This window comes from Danio rerio, chromosome 21 (genome assembly GCF_052040795.2).
Source record: "Danio rerio strain M-AB ecotype USA chromosome 21, GRCz13ab, whole genome shotgun sequence".
Lineage (NCBI taxonomy): Eukaryota > Metazoa > Chordata > Actinopteri > Cypriniformes > Danionidae > Danio > Danio rerio.
Genome location: NC_141041.1, coordinates 40,094,387 through 40,110,813, shown reverse-complemented (window position 1 = coordinate 40,110,813; position 16,427 = coordinate 40,094,387). Strand labels below are relative to the sequence as shown.

General features: G+C 42.5%; 1 protein-coding gene across 1 annotated transcript in view; it reads right to left on the bottom strand.

The window, feature by feature from the left end:
- The window catches only part of tmprss15 (transmembrane serine protease 15), a 49,292-nt gene that overhangs the window by 27,243 nt on the left and 5,622 nt on the right, over nt 1-16,427 (bottom strand). The window contains exons 4-12 of the mRNA XM_087301752.1: nt 12,694-12,842; nt 10,727-10,768; nt 4,445-4,564; nt 4,233-4,335; nt 3,966-4,075; nt 3,752-3,886; nt 2,482-2,631; nt 2,223-2,328; nt 180-327 (exon numbers count right to left, since the gene is read on the bottom strand). Coding sequence (XP_087157878.1) covers nt 180-327; nt 2,223-2,328; nt 2,482-2,631; nt 3,752-3,886; nt 3,966-4,075; nt 4,233-4,335; nt 4,445-4,564; nt 10,727-10,768; nt 12,694-12,842 — 1,063 coding nt within the window. The remainder of the gene's footprint in view (nt 1-179; nt 328-2,222; nt 2,329-2,481; nt 2,632-3,751; nt 3,887-3,965; nt 4,076-4,232; nt 4,336-4,444; nt 4,565-10,726; nt 10,769-12,693; nt 12,843-16,427) is intronic.

Genomic DNA, 16,427 nt, shown 5'->3' with positions numbered 1-16,427 from the left:
TGTCATTATGGGGTATTGTGTGTAGAAGTTTGAGGAAAATAAATGAATTTAATCCATTTTGGAATAAGGCTTTAACAAAAAAAAAAGAGAAGCGCTATAAATACTATCCGGATGCACTGTATTTATTAATGAATTAATTTATTGTTATTAACTTTCAGGGAATTTGAACATGAACTGACCACAGTATCTGCAGAGATGTTTAGTGTGGCTTGGCCGTAGTTCCAGTTGTCCCCATAGTTCCCTTCTTTCTGGAAGAGGACAGTGATGGTTGACCTTCCCTCACTCGTGACCGTCAGACGTCTAACATGCTCCCCAAACATATGATACCTCAAAGAAAACATGAATATTTGGCAACCCTTTAATTTAAGGTGACACAGTTACACGTTCCATGCACTTACTATAGTGATTACAATGACTTATGCATAAAAAAGTAACCTAACCCACATTCTAAATCATGTAATAAGAACATGCACTTGATTAATATTGCTCAACAGTTAAATGAATAATTACTGTGTCACCTTAAATTAAAGTGTAAACAAATACCCATAAATTTTTGGTGTATGCTAAATGTAATTTTTTGGACACTTAATTACATAGTAATTAAATTAATATGTATTACTGTATATACCGGCCACTTTATTAGGTACACCTTACTAGCACCAGGTTGGAGCTCCCTTTGCCTTCGGAATTGCCTTAATTCTTTGTGGTATAGATTTAACAAGGTACTGGAAACATTCCCCAGAGATTTTGGACCGAATTGACATGATAGCATCACGCAGTTGCGGCAGATTTGTCGGTTGCACATCCATGATGCGAATCTCCCATTCCACCACATCCCAAAGGTGATCTATTAGATTGAGCTCTGGTGAATGTGGAGGCCATTTGAATACAGAGAACTTCTTATCATGTTCAAGAAACCAGTCTGGGATGAGTCATGCTTTATGACATGGCATGTTATCCTGCTGGAAGTAGCCATCAGAAGACCACACTGTGGTCATAAAGGGATGGACAAGATCAGCAACAGTACTCAGGTAGGCAGTGGTGTTGACACAATGCTCAATTGGTACTAATGGGTCCAAAGTGTACCAAGAAGACATCCCCCACACCATTACACCACCACCAGCCTAAACCGTTGATACAAGGCAGGTTGGATCCATGCTTTCATGTTGTGAATTCCAAATTCTGACCCTAAGATCCAAATGTCAAAACAAAAATCTCATCAGACCAGGCTACGTTTTTTCCAATCCGCTATTGTCTAATTTTGGTTAGCCTGAGCAAATTGTAGCCTCAGTTTCCTGTTTTAAGTTGACAGGAGTGGCACCCAGTGAGGTTTTCTGCTGCTGTAGCCCATTTGCCTCAAGGATGGATGTGTTGTGTGTTCAGAGATGCTCTTCTGTATACCTTGGTTGTAACGAGTGGTTATTTGAGTTACTGTGGCTTTTCTATCAGCTCGAACCAGTCTGGTAATTCTCCTCTGACCTCTGGAATTGACAAGGCATTTTATTTTTTTCGGACCATTCTCTGTAAACCCTAGAGATGGTTGTGCGTGAAAATCCCAGTAGATTAGCAGTTTCTGAAATACTTAGACCAGCCCGCCTGACACCAACAACCATGACACATTCAAAGTCACTTAAATCACTTTTCTTCCCCATTCTGATGCTCAGTTTGAACTGCAGCTGATTGTCTTGACCATGTCAGCATGCCCAAATATATTGAGTTGCTGCCATGTGAAATTTGCGTTAACGAGCAGTCGGACAGGTGTACCTAATAAAGTGGCCAGTGAGTGGATTTACATTTTAAAAAGTAAAATATACTCTAATTCATATTGAAACATGTAGTTTATGTGTTTAAATGTATTTGTTACTCATTTGTAATGATTAAGTAGCAGTTTAGGACATATTTTAAAAGGTATATTTTTTGTTCATATTTCATATCAAATTTGCTATTATAAAAGTGCACTTTTTAAAAGTAAAAATGGGTTAAGAAACATTAATGAAAGTATACTCTAAACACACTTTAATTCACTTTTAATTCATTAATATCATCTCAAAGTGCAATTTTTGGTTTTAGTAAAGTACTTTAAAACAATTAAGTGAAGTTGTTCATGAAAACATAAGTGACTAATTTTACCATTGTATAATCTGAATTTGAATTTGCCTTATCAGAAAAATGTGAACAAATAAGATGAATATTTCCAAACATTACGCCTTATTAAAACTAACCAGAACTGCAGACACATCAATTCCTTTGTAGGAGTCAGAGGAAGACTGTAGAGACGGAATTTTCTTTCCCAATTTCCAGAAGTCCGAGGGGTCACAATGTAATACCCTATATTAATCATAGTACTTTTAGTATGCAGTAAAGGTAAAAAATAAAATAAAATTTAAAAAAATAAAAGATCCATCAAAAATCTAAGAATAAAGCATTAGAGTATATTTTCAAAGTATTTGCTAACTGTATAGATACCGTATATAATGGTACCTGATTGGTTGCCTGTTGTGTGATCAAAGCTTGGGCCAGTGTCTGATGGAGGAGTCTCGCCTTGTGCCCGTACCCACTCGCCATCGTCATTAAGTTCTTTCCTCCAGAGACAGAAGTCCTCTTCAAAGGAACAGTTTATCTTCTCTTCATCTAGCAAAGACCATTCAGAAAGAATGTTTTCCATCATCATTTTTGAATTGATTATTGGTTAAATGCCTGCAATATTGCTCTGTGGTTCACACTTTTTATTCTATAACATTTTTAAGGCTTTTACTTTAACTCAGTGTCCTAACAAGAAACAAAATTCTAACGACATGCAGAATAGTGCATTGCACTCCAAAACAAACAGACAGATTTACAGTCTTATTAATAAATACTAAGCCTCATTAACAATACTAAAAGTCAACGCTGAGTCACTGATGTTGTTGCTTTGCAGTCGTAGTTCTAACGTCTACCTCTTCATATTTAAATAGTATGTTTGCTAGTTATATCATTTTTAGGATCTGAGGTAAACATGGTTAAAAAAAAGTGTGCTGCCACTTAAAAGGTGCTGGCTTCTTCATGAACTGAAAATAAGACAAGAATGGATGGATGTAGTGAATTATATTTATGTTATGGAAAAGATCACCTTTTTTCTTGGTCTTCAGAAAATTGTATTATAAAAGTTTGATCCAAGTGGATTGAATATGTATGACCTGGGATGTATTCGAGAAAGCTGAGCCATCAAGATCAAACATTAAACATTACTTATTACTTTACGTTTGACCTCAATAAAACAGTTTGAAATGGTCGTTGTTATTAATAATTCTATTTTTTAATTATTATTTTTTATGTCTGCACTGTATTTAAAAAAGAAAAAGAAATGGCGGAGGAAATTGTAATAACATCATTTTTGAAATATTGTACGGTTTTTCTGAGGTGAACTTTCAACTGGCTCTTTTTAGTATGGCAATTATGTCACAGAAAATGGTATTTGAACTCATATTGGTAACATTTAACACTAAATAAAGTACATAATCAGCATCTGAGGTGATCATTGTCATAGTAGTTTATGCTGTTCAACCACTACACCACAGAAATAAAAATTAAAACGAGTTAAAAAAAATACTTTGTGCATCACCATCACGCATGGTCAGGATAAAAACTCCTTTTAACATGGAAAAAAACGCTTTATAGCATTTCGCAGCATAACTTCATATGTAGTTTTTCCAAACTTAACACGTCAATCTTTTTTTCTGTTATGTAGGCTCTTTTTTTAATTAATACCCACTAGAAAAATCACTGATGTTGACTGCCATGTAAGTAGCGTTGAAGCCTTGGCGGTTCCCGGTTTGAGAGTTAAATTCAGCAGTTGCTTCATGAGATAAAAGCCAGAGGTCTCCGGGAGATGTGCCTGAGAGAAAGTCTGTAGAAAAAAATCTTATGTCAAGAAACTGCAGTCAAAAAATGTAAATACTGTGATACTGTTTACCGTCAAAACTCACATGCTAATGTTTTTGTGGAGCCGATGCCTTCATATAGCGTCAGAAAATCAAGATCTTGTTCCGTATCGAAAGTATGAAAGATCAGTTTTATAGCCAATCCCTCAGTGACCCTGTGGGTAAATGGAAAGAAAGAAAGAAAGAAAGAAAGAAAGAAAGAAAGAAAGAAAGAAAGAAAGAAAGAAAGAAAGAAAGAAAAAGAAAGTTAGGCAAACATCAAAATATGTATATGTCAAACCATAAGTATATCATGTCTGATTATGATATTACCGAATAATCCAACGGCAGGCTGCGAGTCCATCATCTGAAAAGTTTTTTGAGTGGAAGGATCCGGATGAACCAAGCAAGAGAAACTGTCCATCACACACTGTTGCTATAGGTCATAAAGGAAACATCATATATAAATATCCTTCAAATGAATATTAAAAAAACAATGCTAATATTGTAAACCAAACTGTATTTATTGAAACTGGGATAAATACCACAGACACTCGGCTTCTCATCTGAGCCATCAGGACAGTTTTGTATTCCATTACAGAAGTCAGTTTGAGGAATGCACGTTTTCCCATCGGCACATAGTTTCTGTTCATCTGGACAGTTCACTGGATTGATTGAAAGAAGATGCACAACTATTAACACTTTTTAAAGGATCAATCCACTTAAAAAAAGGCTAATTTTACTAGTCCCCTAGAGTTAAACAGTTGAGTTTTACCATTTTTAATATTCAGCGCATATTTGTGTCTGGCTGGAGAATCTTTAGCTTAGCTTAGCATATATCATTGAATCAGATTAGACAATTAGCTTCTTGCTCAAAATGACCAAATGAGCTACAATGTTTTTTTTCTATTTAAAGCTAGACTCTTCTGTAGTTACACTCTGTACTAAGACTGAAAAAAAATGTAAAGTTGCTAATTTCTAGGATGATAGTTTTACGGATTTATATATATTTTTTTGGGAAGTCGTGAGCATCTAGATAATTCTAGGAAAATACGACAGTACGTTGGGAAGCGTGCAATCCCGATAGGGAGGACGCTGCGGAGGCCATCCGTTACCCAAGGGGGGATAGATGGCAGAATTTACATATGGACTAGCCCTAAAAAGGGGGAGTACGCATAGCAAAAGAGTGGTTAGCGGGGAGGGAAGACACAGGTCCGCCCAGGGGGGGACTTAACCGTGGCTGAATAAGCATATGGGATCGCCTAGTGGGGACCACGCATAGCAGGCACCTTTACCCAAAACGCGGGCTGACCAGCGGGCAGACCTACAACGTAGTGGGCCAGCAAGTGACTCCTCCGCTGAGTCAGTGCTGGGGGCCACGGAGGAATCTGCAGGGCTCACCTGACGGGGAACTTTACTGACAGATAAAAAGGCGCACGTATCTCCGTGTTAGGGAAAATGGCGCAGCAAGCGTGTTTCAACACCCTACCGAATTGTTTCCTCAATCACCAAGGGTTACCTAATACCCTTGAGGAAACCGGCTCCACTCGCAGATTGTAAAACCTTGCAAATGTGTTGGGTGTCACCCAGCCCGCAGCTCTACAGATGTCTGTTAGAGGGGCGCCGCGTGCGTGCGCTCGAGAGGATGCGAAGCTCCGAGTGGAGTGCGCACGCGCTCTCGGGGGACGCGGCTCATCTCGGCTCTGATAGTGAAAGAAGGCATCCACAATCTAGTGGGAACTTATTTCGGTACGGCACTTCCCTGCTGCCGACCGCTATAACAGACGAAGAGCTGCTCAGATGAACTAAACTCTGAGTGCGGTCCGGATAATACGCAAAACGCGAACTGGACAATAATAAGGGCTGGGTCTGCCTCCTCCGAGGGCAGCGCTTGCAGGCTCACTACCTCGTATTAAAACGGAGTGGTAGGAACCTTGGGCACATATCGCGGGCGGGGTCTCATACGTGAGAGAAGCCAGCCCAATTACAGGCACGAGTCACTGACCGAAAAATGCCTCCGGGTCCCCGACCCTCTGATCGATATCAACGCGACCAGCAGAGCTGTCTTCAGGGACAGAAATATACTGAGTCGAGGATCGAAGGGATCTGACGCGGCTTGTGTAGCGAGGGCGAGATCCTAAGAGGGCATGAGAGGGGGCGGGGTGGATTAATTCGCTTAACGCCCCTGAGGAACCGGATGATGAGGTTATGCGTTCCCACGGTGCTGCCAGCCACCGCGTTATGAGAGCGGAGATGGCAGCCACGTAACCTTGAGTGTGGAGGGCGACAGCCTGCTCTCCAGCTTCTCTCGGCGTAAAGAAAGCACAACGCTGATCTGGCAAATTACGGGGGTCTTCTCAGCGAGAGACACACCATTCAGTGAATAGACTTCACGTCAGGGCATAGGCGCGCTCGGGGAGGGAAAGAACAACTGGCAATGAGCGATCTCGGGGGAAGCAACAGATCGATCTGGGCTTCCCCGAATCGCGCCCATATCAGCTGAACAGACTCGGGGTGGAGTCTCCATGCTCCAGGACGCAAGGCTGCCGTGAGAGCGCATCGGCTGCACGGTTGAGCTTGCCTGAATATGAATGGCGTGCAGCGATTTCAGCCGCGGATGACTCCAGAGGAGCAGACGGCGGGCGAGCTGAGACATGCGGCGAGAGCGCATACCCCCTATACGGCTGATATACGCCACCGCCGCCGTACTGTCCGTCCTGACCAGCACGTGTTGCCGCTCCAGCACCGGAAAAAAACGGTGGAGAGCGAGGAACACTGCCAACAGCTCCAGGCGATATGCCAATGCAACTGGGTACCTTTCCACAGGTCCGCAGCCGCATGCCCGCAACGCACAGCCCCCCAGCCCGTGTTGGAAGCGTCTGCTGAAACGACAACTGTTCTAGAGACACCCAGGCCTGTAGGAACGAGGGGTCGCTCCAAGGGCTGATGGCGCGGCGACACAGCGCAGTAACAGAGACTCGGTGTGCGCGCGCGTCTGGGGACTCGATCGTGAAGCCAGTGCTGAAGTGGTCTCATATAGAATAATCCGAGCGGCATGAAGCGGCTGCGGATGCCATATGCCCCAGGAGCCTCTGAAATAGTTTCAGTGGGACCACTATTTTACTGTCGAGCTCTCTCAGACAGTACAGCATCAGCTGAGCGCGCTCTCCGGAGAGGCGCGCTGCCATGGTGACCGAGTCTAGCTCCAGCCCGAGAGAAGAGATCCTCTGCACGGGGGCGAGTTTGCTCTTTTCTCGGTTGACCTGAAACCCCCACAGGTGGAAGTGCCAGAGCACTTTGTCTCTGTGCATAATCAACTCTGTGCATAATCAAAGAGAGGGCAATTCAGCCAGTCGTAAAGAAATTGAGTATGCAGATGCCCGCGAGCCGAAGGGGCGCTGAGGCACCCTCCGCGGGCTTGGTGAGGACCCGCGGAGACAGAGAGAGCCCGAAGGGGAGGGCTTTGTATTGCCAAGCTCGACCTTCAAACGCAAACCGCAGAAACTGTCGGTGGCGAGGAAGAGTGGAGACATGGAAATACGCGTCCATCAGGTCTAATGCTGCAGACCAACCCAGAGGACGAACGCACCGGAGGATGCGCTTCTGCGTTAGCATTCTGAACGGCAGCTTGTGCAGGCAGCGGTTCAAAACGCGCAGATCTAGGATTGGCCGTAACCCACCGCTCTTTTTGGGCACGATGAAGCGTGGGCTGTAAAACCCGCTCTCCATCTCGGCTGGAGGGAGCGGCTCGATTGCATCCTTCGCCAGGAGGACAGCAATCTCCTCTCGCAAGACAGGGGCGGACAGGGGGCTGACCCTGGTGAATACACACCCGTGACTTGGGGGGCCGTTTCGCGAACTGAATCGCATAGCCGAGTCTGATTGTGCGTATGAGCCACCGCGAAGAGCTGGCCCGCGCTAACCAGGCAGGCAGAGCTCTCGCTAATGGACTCATCGCTACAATCGCTGACGTACCAGCAGTGGGGCAGCGCGGAGTGGGTGTGCTGATCCGGGAAGCTCGCGGGTCCCACGGAAAAGCTGGAGGTGAGATATTTTGCTCTCACTCCAAACCCGAGCTCCGGAGGGGAGGCTCGAGGGGTGGGAGAAAGGAGACCGTCCTCCCAGCGCTCGTGAGCCACTGGCGAAACGCACCGAATCTGCCAGCTAGAAAGCATAGCGTCCCAGACTGGCAGATTTCGGGCTGTCACATCTGGGGAAGTGAAAAGTGCCCTTTCATAATGTTTTCATGGCAGTAAAAAGTGCCGTTGGAAATGGGGCCCCGCCCTCCAGCGGGGAAAGAGCAAGTTCCCTCTTCTCCAGATGGCCTGTCCCAGGGGCGCTTCGCGGTCCGTTGCCGGACTTAGCGGCGTTCTGGGCAGGGGGGCTGCCTGCTTCCGAGGTGCCCGACGCGCTCGCTTCGCCGAAGGCGTGTGCGGGGGCGGAGCAGCTCTCGTAGGCGGGCGCCTTCGGCGAGGAGCAGGTATGAATGGCACGGCGGGCGGAGCGGGCTACGGACCGCCGATAAGACATCACCCACCAACTGCTCTCTCACCGCCTTGAATTCCTGGGTGAATTCACAGACAGTGTCGCCGAACCTGGCTGGGGATATGGGGAAGTCAAGAAAGCGGACTTTGTCGACTTTGCGCATATCAGCCAGGGGTGGCGCTCCTGGACCACTAATGTGGACATCGTCCTCCCCAACGCACACGCAGCGGACTCAGTAGTCCGAAGAGCTAAGTCGGCGGCGGTGCGAAGCTCGTAAGCCTGGGTTGGACCCACCCTCGTGCAGCTCGGCCAGCGCCTGCGCTTGGTAGCGCTGGTAGGTGGCTATCGCATGCAAGGCGGAAGCAGCCTGGCCCGCAGCTATGTAAGCTCTAGCTCCGAGGGAGGTAGATAACTTACAGGCTTTGGATGGGAGACGAGGCGAACCCGCCAAGAAGAGGCGCCGCGCGGATTTACCGCCATCGCGCACTCAACCTGAGGAATCGCCACATACCCCCTGGCTGTTTCACCGTCAAGAGTGGTTAGGGTGGAGGAACACGCAGCACGAGCAGAAAAAAAGTGCTTTACAAGACCGCGTGAGCCTACTGTGCACCTCCGGGAAGAAGGGAACGCCCCTCTAGTCGGTCCGGCCGCGGAGCTGGGGGATAAACCATCTCCAACCCACGGCCGAAGCAGCCCGGGAAAGCACGGCTAACATGTCCGTTTCAGGATCCGTAGTGACAGCGCTCACCAGCCCGAAGGGGGCGAGCGGGTCTGGATCATCATCGGACAATGAAAGCCCACCCTCCGATGCCGCGGTGGACATCTGGTCTCCGGTGTCATCGGGCGTAAGGGCTACCATCTGTTAGACGGATCGCTTCCCCCGCCCGAAGCTTGGATGGAGCGCTTAGAGGAGCGGGAGGTCCGCGGGCCCGTGGGCGACGGATTATCTCTCGCTGAAACCCTCAGATCTGCCCGAGTGCCCGCTGCAGAGCAGGGGACAACTGGGGTGGTTCGCCCTTTTGCAAAGGCTAACCGCGATCTTGCGCAACAGTCATGGCATCGCAATGACGACATGAACTGCCCGCGAGCAGCGCATTAACATGCTGGACCCCCAGACATGTAACGCAGTGCCCGCGCCCATCATCCGAGGACAGGAAACCACCGCATCCAGAAACGCACAGTCGGAGCGCCGTCCTGATAAGGACGTGCTGCACGACTGTGTTGCTCTTTCTGTGAAGTTTGCAACTTTATACGCACCGCTCTGGAGGACCGGACCCAAAGAACGCCAGGCAAGGGAGAAACCCAGCTCGACCGTCTGCCACTGCGTGTACACACTCTGGACCGGGAGAATGCTCTCGTTCGCTCAGAATCGCTGGTCACAGCAGGAGGAACCCTCATCGACTCGATCAGAAAGTCTCTGAAGCGAAAAGGATAGCGTCTGCTGGCGCCAGGTGAGCTTATATACTCAGTTGATTGCTTATGCCGCTCACCTGCGCAGGCTTGCGCTGCCAATTCATTCTTAATTGGCCCGTTCAATACTCTTTCAGACGAGTAGCTTCTGAACCGAACCTCCCCCAATGCGTGGATTTTACAATCAAATCCACTTATAGTGCTGAAGTTCCCCCCGAAGGGGAACTCTAGTTTCACTGTTAACCTAGCTTACTCTTGTGTCTGTGTTAACACAGAATGAAGTGAGTGCATCGATGGCCAATCACAAAATTTCTGTTGAGCTCCTGAGCACAATGGCCATTCAGCTCATGCTGATATGCTCTTTCATTGGCTGCAGCTCGTCACTACATCTGACCACGTGGCGTTGAGTCGGCCGACAGCTCTGGAATATGCTAGATATTGGATTTCCATCTGCGAGTTATTAGCGACACGTCAGCGAGCCTTTTTGATGCGTTGTTCAGTAATAAAGACTGCCAAGTGCCAAGCACCCACAGATTTTTTCCCGATCACAGCCTGATCTGTCGGCAAGCTTGTTAACTTTCAAATCAGGCTCAAATCAGGCTTAAAATCCTGTATTGTGAACTAGGCTTTACCTAACTGGGGACTGTTCATTTGAAGCACTGGGATTTTTTAGAAATCATATCAAATTAAAATAACTTTAACTTTTATATGCAACACTGCCCATGAGTGTCAGTTCCAAGCAGTAAACCAATCAGAACTCGGAGAAATGGCAAGCAGAGTGTTTCTGTTTTACAGGCGTTCAGTGGCTGTGTTTTTCTTTGTCCCTGGCCCTGTCCCTGTCCTTGACCTGTGTCACGCAGTTTCCATGATGTCATGATACTTGTCATGTCATTATGATAACACACATCAATAAAATATAAAGCATGTCCCACCTGGTTTTGTTGTAGATGGTCTCTGGGTGGTTGTTGGTTTATCTGTGGGTATATATTAAAACATTTATATAATATAAAGGATCATCAAATGTTTTTAAAAATGTCATTTTTTTTCCATAAGAGTGATTAAAATCATTAATAAAATATTTTATATAGTAATATATGTCAATATTAAAATAAATGTTTTCTATTTTACTTGAATTTTAAGTTGTACTGCCATTTATTTCTATGTGCAATTTTTTTTTCAGTCTAAAGATTGTTGTCAAGTTAGCATGTCAAGATAAGTCACCTTATTTCTATGATATACATATATTACCCCTGTTGATGTAGATTGTCTTTTTTTTCTGCTGTCAGCTGAAAAATAGCTGAATAAGGGTCCGATCACACCAAACGCCCATTTTTTTGTGTTGAGAGGTGCTATTTTTTAATGATTTACTACTGACCGCGAACGTTCTATCTGCTGCTTATGTGCCCTGCACGCCTCGCATTTTAACCACCTGCTGTACTTCGCGTTTTTACTGTTGCCGCTGTCCACTCGCAGTTGAAAAAATCAACTCTGAGCGGAAAATATGCGTCTTTTTCATTCTCCAATCAAATGAAAGCAGAAATGGGGTTTCCGTTGAGGTGCCTGCAGTGTTTGTGTTGTTTAGACGACTACGGAGACTTTTGAAGATGGAGGAGAGACTAGTAGTTTTTGCTTTAAATTATCCGGTGCTGTCAAATTCAAACCTTGAATTTTAACAATTTTATTAAATACTAAAATTGTATTAATATCAACAGCAACACTTGTGCACAATACGCAGCTGATTCAGTCATTGACTAGCAGCATAAAAAAAAACGCACTGCACTTCTTTTTCTTGTCAACAAAAAAGGCAGTGCTGTGCGCCTTGCGTTTTTGGAATGTAAAGGCACGTTTGGTGTGATCGACCCCTAATACAATCAGATAAACAATCTTTATTGTTAGGTTAAAGGGGTAGTACACCCAAAATTGAAAATTATTTCATCATTTACTCACCTTTGACTTGTTCCAAACCTTCTTCCAAAAATACACTCTCAGAAATAAAGGTACATGAGCTGTCGCTGGGGTGGTACCTTTTAAAATGGTACAAATTTGTACTTAAAAGGTCCATATTAATACCTCAAGGGTACATATTAGTATCTAAAATGTACAAAAGTGTTGCTTTTAAAAATTTAAGGAACTAATATATACTTTTGAGGTACCAATATAAACCCTTTAAGTACAAATGTGTACCTTTTGAAAAGGTACAACCCCAGTGACAGCTCGTGTACCTTTATTTCTGAGAGTGTAAGATATGTTAAAGAATGTTGGAAACTGGGAGACAATGAGATACACAGTAGGAAAAACAAATACTATAGAAATCAATGGTTACAGGTTTCCAACATTTTTAAAAAACTATCCTTTTGCTTTTCAACAAAACAAAACTCAAACTGGTTTGGAAAAAGTCAAGAATTAATAAATGATGACAGAATGTAATTTTTTTTAGTTAACTGTCCCTTTAAAAGGGACCAATCATGCTTTTTTTACAAGATGTAAAATAAGTCTCTGTTCTCCTTGGAATGTGCACGTGAAGTTTTAGCTTAAAATACATCACAAATAATGTTTTACAATGCCCTCGTTTTAAAACACAGCAGAGCTACAAATGCCTATGTATCAGCATAGTGGCAGACTCAAAAACATTCTATGCTAATGAGGGAGAGATCATAACTTTTCCCCTCTGATGACATTTACACAGGGAGAATCTCAATCAAAGTGTTTTATGAAGTGTGATTATAAAAATACAATTAATACATTTTTACCATTAGAAGCTCCTAACGTTCACAGACTGTTCACACAACTGTGATTTTTGCGTAATAGGTCCCCTTTAAATTAGAACTGAGGTCACATGGAAATCTTAAGATGAAATTCAAACTAAGAAACTTTTATGTCTTGATATTAATGACATTACCTGTGACCTCCACACTGCCGATGTCTATTACAAGTCCATCATTTCCACTTTCACCCTGCTGTAATCCATCAACTAACTGTTTCTGCGCCATCTCAGAATCCAGAACACCACGAAAGAAGACGTCAAAGTCCACAACCACACTGCCTTCACTGAGAGAAAACAAACAAGAATATCTTTCAGATTAAAAACTAGTTACCGGAATTACAAGTACAACTGTATTTAATTTCTATTGGAGAATATAGTGGTTAGTCTGCCTATTTTTCTAACCTGATTGTAGAACAAACATTTCTTTGGTTTTATTTACACATAATCCTACAAATAATAAAAATGCTTCCCTAACAATGAAATTTTACAATTTCAATTTTACAATTAAAAGGGGAAAATTTGAGAAAAAAATAATTCATTTAAAAACTCAAATGTCACCACAATGATTGTAAGGAGTGTTATGTTGTCTAGCCTTTTATTTTGTAGTTTAGTTAGATACAGCCATTCAAACAACTTTACCGAAGCCTCTCTACTTGAAGGTTGGTCTCGCGTGTCCGCCATGTTTGTAGTTTGTTTACACGTTTTACCCGAATTTGTGGCTCTAATCAAATTCACGTCCAATGTGCAATGTATTGTGTGCAATATTAGCGGTTAGAGCAGCCATGTCCAAGCTCGGTCCTGGAGGGCCGGTGTCCTGCAAAGTTTAGTTCCAACCCCAATCAGACACATCTGGGCTAGCTAATCAAGCTCTTATTAGGCTTTCTAGAAAAATCCTTGCAGGTGTGTTGAGTAGGGTTGGGTACCGAAACCCGATGCCAATATAGCATCGATACCTTGGTAACCAGTATGTACCGGTATTAAATCAGCGTATGAGTTTCGGTGCCTAATTTCAGTGCTGCGGCAAGGACGTAAGAAGCATCAAAGGGTTGCATGAAAAAAGGCACATATTAGCATTGTGTCACACCATCACTAAACATTTGATTCTAAACAACTTTGAGGAATACGGACAAGTGATATCAGGCGTTTGTTATTGTCGCTAGGGAACAGACACACACAACGTAGTACAGCGCATTCAGCGTAGTTTTCGGTGAGCGTGAGCAACACTCTTCAGATCTACACGCGTTCATCCAATTTGCTTAAACTAAGTATTCTAAAGCGTAATTTACAAGCAAGGATTCTTACACAGCAACTGTCTTTGCAAAAGTTAAGGGGGAAACATGTCAAACTTAATGACACATGCTCAAGGGCAGAGGAATGCCTCTCTGCGTGTTCTAGTTGTCACGCGCAATCGCTTTCTTGAGCACTTGCTTTCGAGGCACTTGCTCTCTCTGTGAAGGTGCTGCGCGCATCAGTTCCCCGTATTCGTCAATTGACGCCCAAATTGCCAAAGGTAATAAAAATATTAAACTTTAGTCATGTTTATGTTGTTAAACACTATCAAAATGTCCACTGTTGATATTAGACTTCTGTTTTCAATAGCGATTTTAACACTTTTAATAAGTCTTCGGCTATGCAGAGACCATTTTTAATTAGAAATCTAGTGTACATAGTTTTACGTTAGAAAATGCAGTCTTGAATTTACAAACAGTCGGCAAGTACCAAAGAACAGATGTAAGACATTGATCAAATGTAGTTTTCAGTCACGCTCATGTAAGTCATATTCAATTCGTTTAGTTTTGCCTTCATTCATTTTTGATTTCCGTCTTCAACACTTGATTTATTTAAAATACATTTTTAAACATAATAGTTTAACTAACTCATTTCTAATATCTACTTTTTTATCTTCCCCATGCTGAGAGTTAATACATAAAATTTTACTAGTTAGTTTGCAAGACAGTTGTTTTCAGACAAAGTGCCTTTAACCACTTAAACTCTGCTGCTATTTTGGGATTTCCGCCTGGATTTTGTCTACCCAAATTTAAAAGCTTCCCAAATCCACATACAGAGGTGTAAAAGCAAAAATTTGGTATCATTTTAAAGAAAACCCTTTGACTGTTCATAAAACACTATTGAAAGTGTTTAAAATAACTTTATTTGTCGTCTGTGTTATAATAAATACCTTTAAAAAAAAGGTGCTTTTTGTATTTTTTTTTATAAACTCAAATTTGAAAGTGTAACTTTTAGGTTCTGTGTGGTCTAGCGTGCTGTAATTAATTTTGGTGGTTCCTGCACATGTCTGTCATCATAGGAAAAAAGAAAAAGGTCTCTACCATAATCTATGCAAAAGTTATTGTATTCCAACTGATGAGAGGTGCTATACAAGCCACAGGGACCGATCATTGTTTTCATATTTCACTATTCTTTTGTTTGATCAAACATAATTCACTGTGTTTGGACCACATCAGACATATAAAAGGATTACTTATGCAAATCACCTCAAAAACAGAGGAGAATGGCCCTGAAGGGCACAGCATAAGGTAAGAGCTGACAGCTGTCTGTGCTATCTGGGGCTGCTTATTGATCATGAATGTATTGTTTACATTTCTGCGCCATGGAAACACCACAATTCATTCAACAACTGTTTGACATATGAATATAATTCAGTAAAAAGAATGCTAGAACTGTATGAGCACCGGCAAGAGCTTTCATTTGAGCTATAACTTGTACATGTGCCATATAAAAAATATGAAAATGAATCAATGTTCAATACCCAGCTCGGGTATCCAAAATACTGTGTATTTAAGTGTAAATAACTTTTATACAGTAGAATAAAAACCAAAGTGATGCACATGTGCATAAAATATAGATTCTACACTTTCAAACAACACCACTTACGGGGGTCTGGTGCAACGCTAGCCCTTTAAATCTGAAAGCGAAAGTCGATGACGACACGGACCCGGTACAGTGTTTAAGTGGTTAAGTATTTTATAGTTTTATATTAAGATTAAAGTTTAATTTAGACTTAATCAGTAAACTACTAAAGTTAAAATAATTAGTCAAATGATTTTGTAACTGATTTGTTGTGTAAATCAAAAAATATACAGTAAATATTTCTTAAGGAGGCTAATAATACTGACCTTATTTTTATTTAAATTAAAAATGGCTTTTATTCACGAAATAAACAATAGGAAATAGAACTTATGACTCCAGAATAATTATTTTTTTAAGAAACACAGTAAAAATTTTCAGAAACATTATTTTAAATGAATGGGATGGCAAAATAAATTGACTTCAACTGTAGGCCTGTTAAAGTTTACAGGTGCAGCAATGTGCCTTGATATACTTGAATGTTAGAAATGTGTTATCCTACACCAGTATAACGTTACTTGTCAAATAAATGAACAATGAAGATTATTTTAAGCTTAAGTTATTCAATTATCTTGTTTATGAAGACTGCAGAGGTATGCATGAAAACAATGACTTTGAATAATGTTTTAAGTATTTTGTGATATATATGTTAAAATGTGCTCCAAAAAGTACATTTAAAAAAAAAAAGTACAAGTTTTTTTTACAAGTTTTTAAAAATATTTTTTCAAATAAAATATTTTTTGTTGAGTCATCCTCCTTCATTTTGTGGCTAAAAAGTATCGGTTCAGTCACCGTTTTGGCACCGGTATCGTTTTAAAAGTATCGATTTAGCACCGGAATCGAAAAAAACCCAAACGATACCCAACCCTAGTGTTGAGGCAAGTAGGAGCTAGTGTTGAGGCAAGTAGGGTGCTTTAACCACCCCTGGGTTAAAGCAATGGTCTCAAACTAGTAGACTTAAACACCTTGATTAACTGGACCAGCTTTGTTAGATTAGAGTT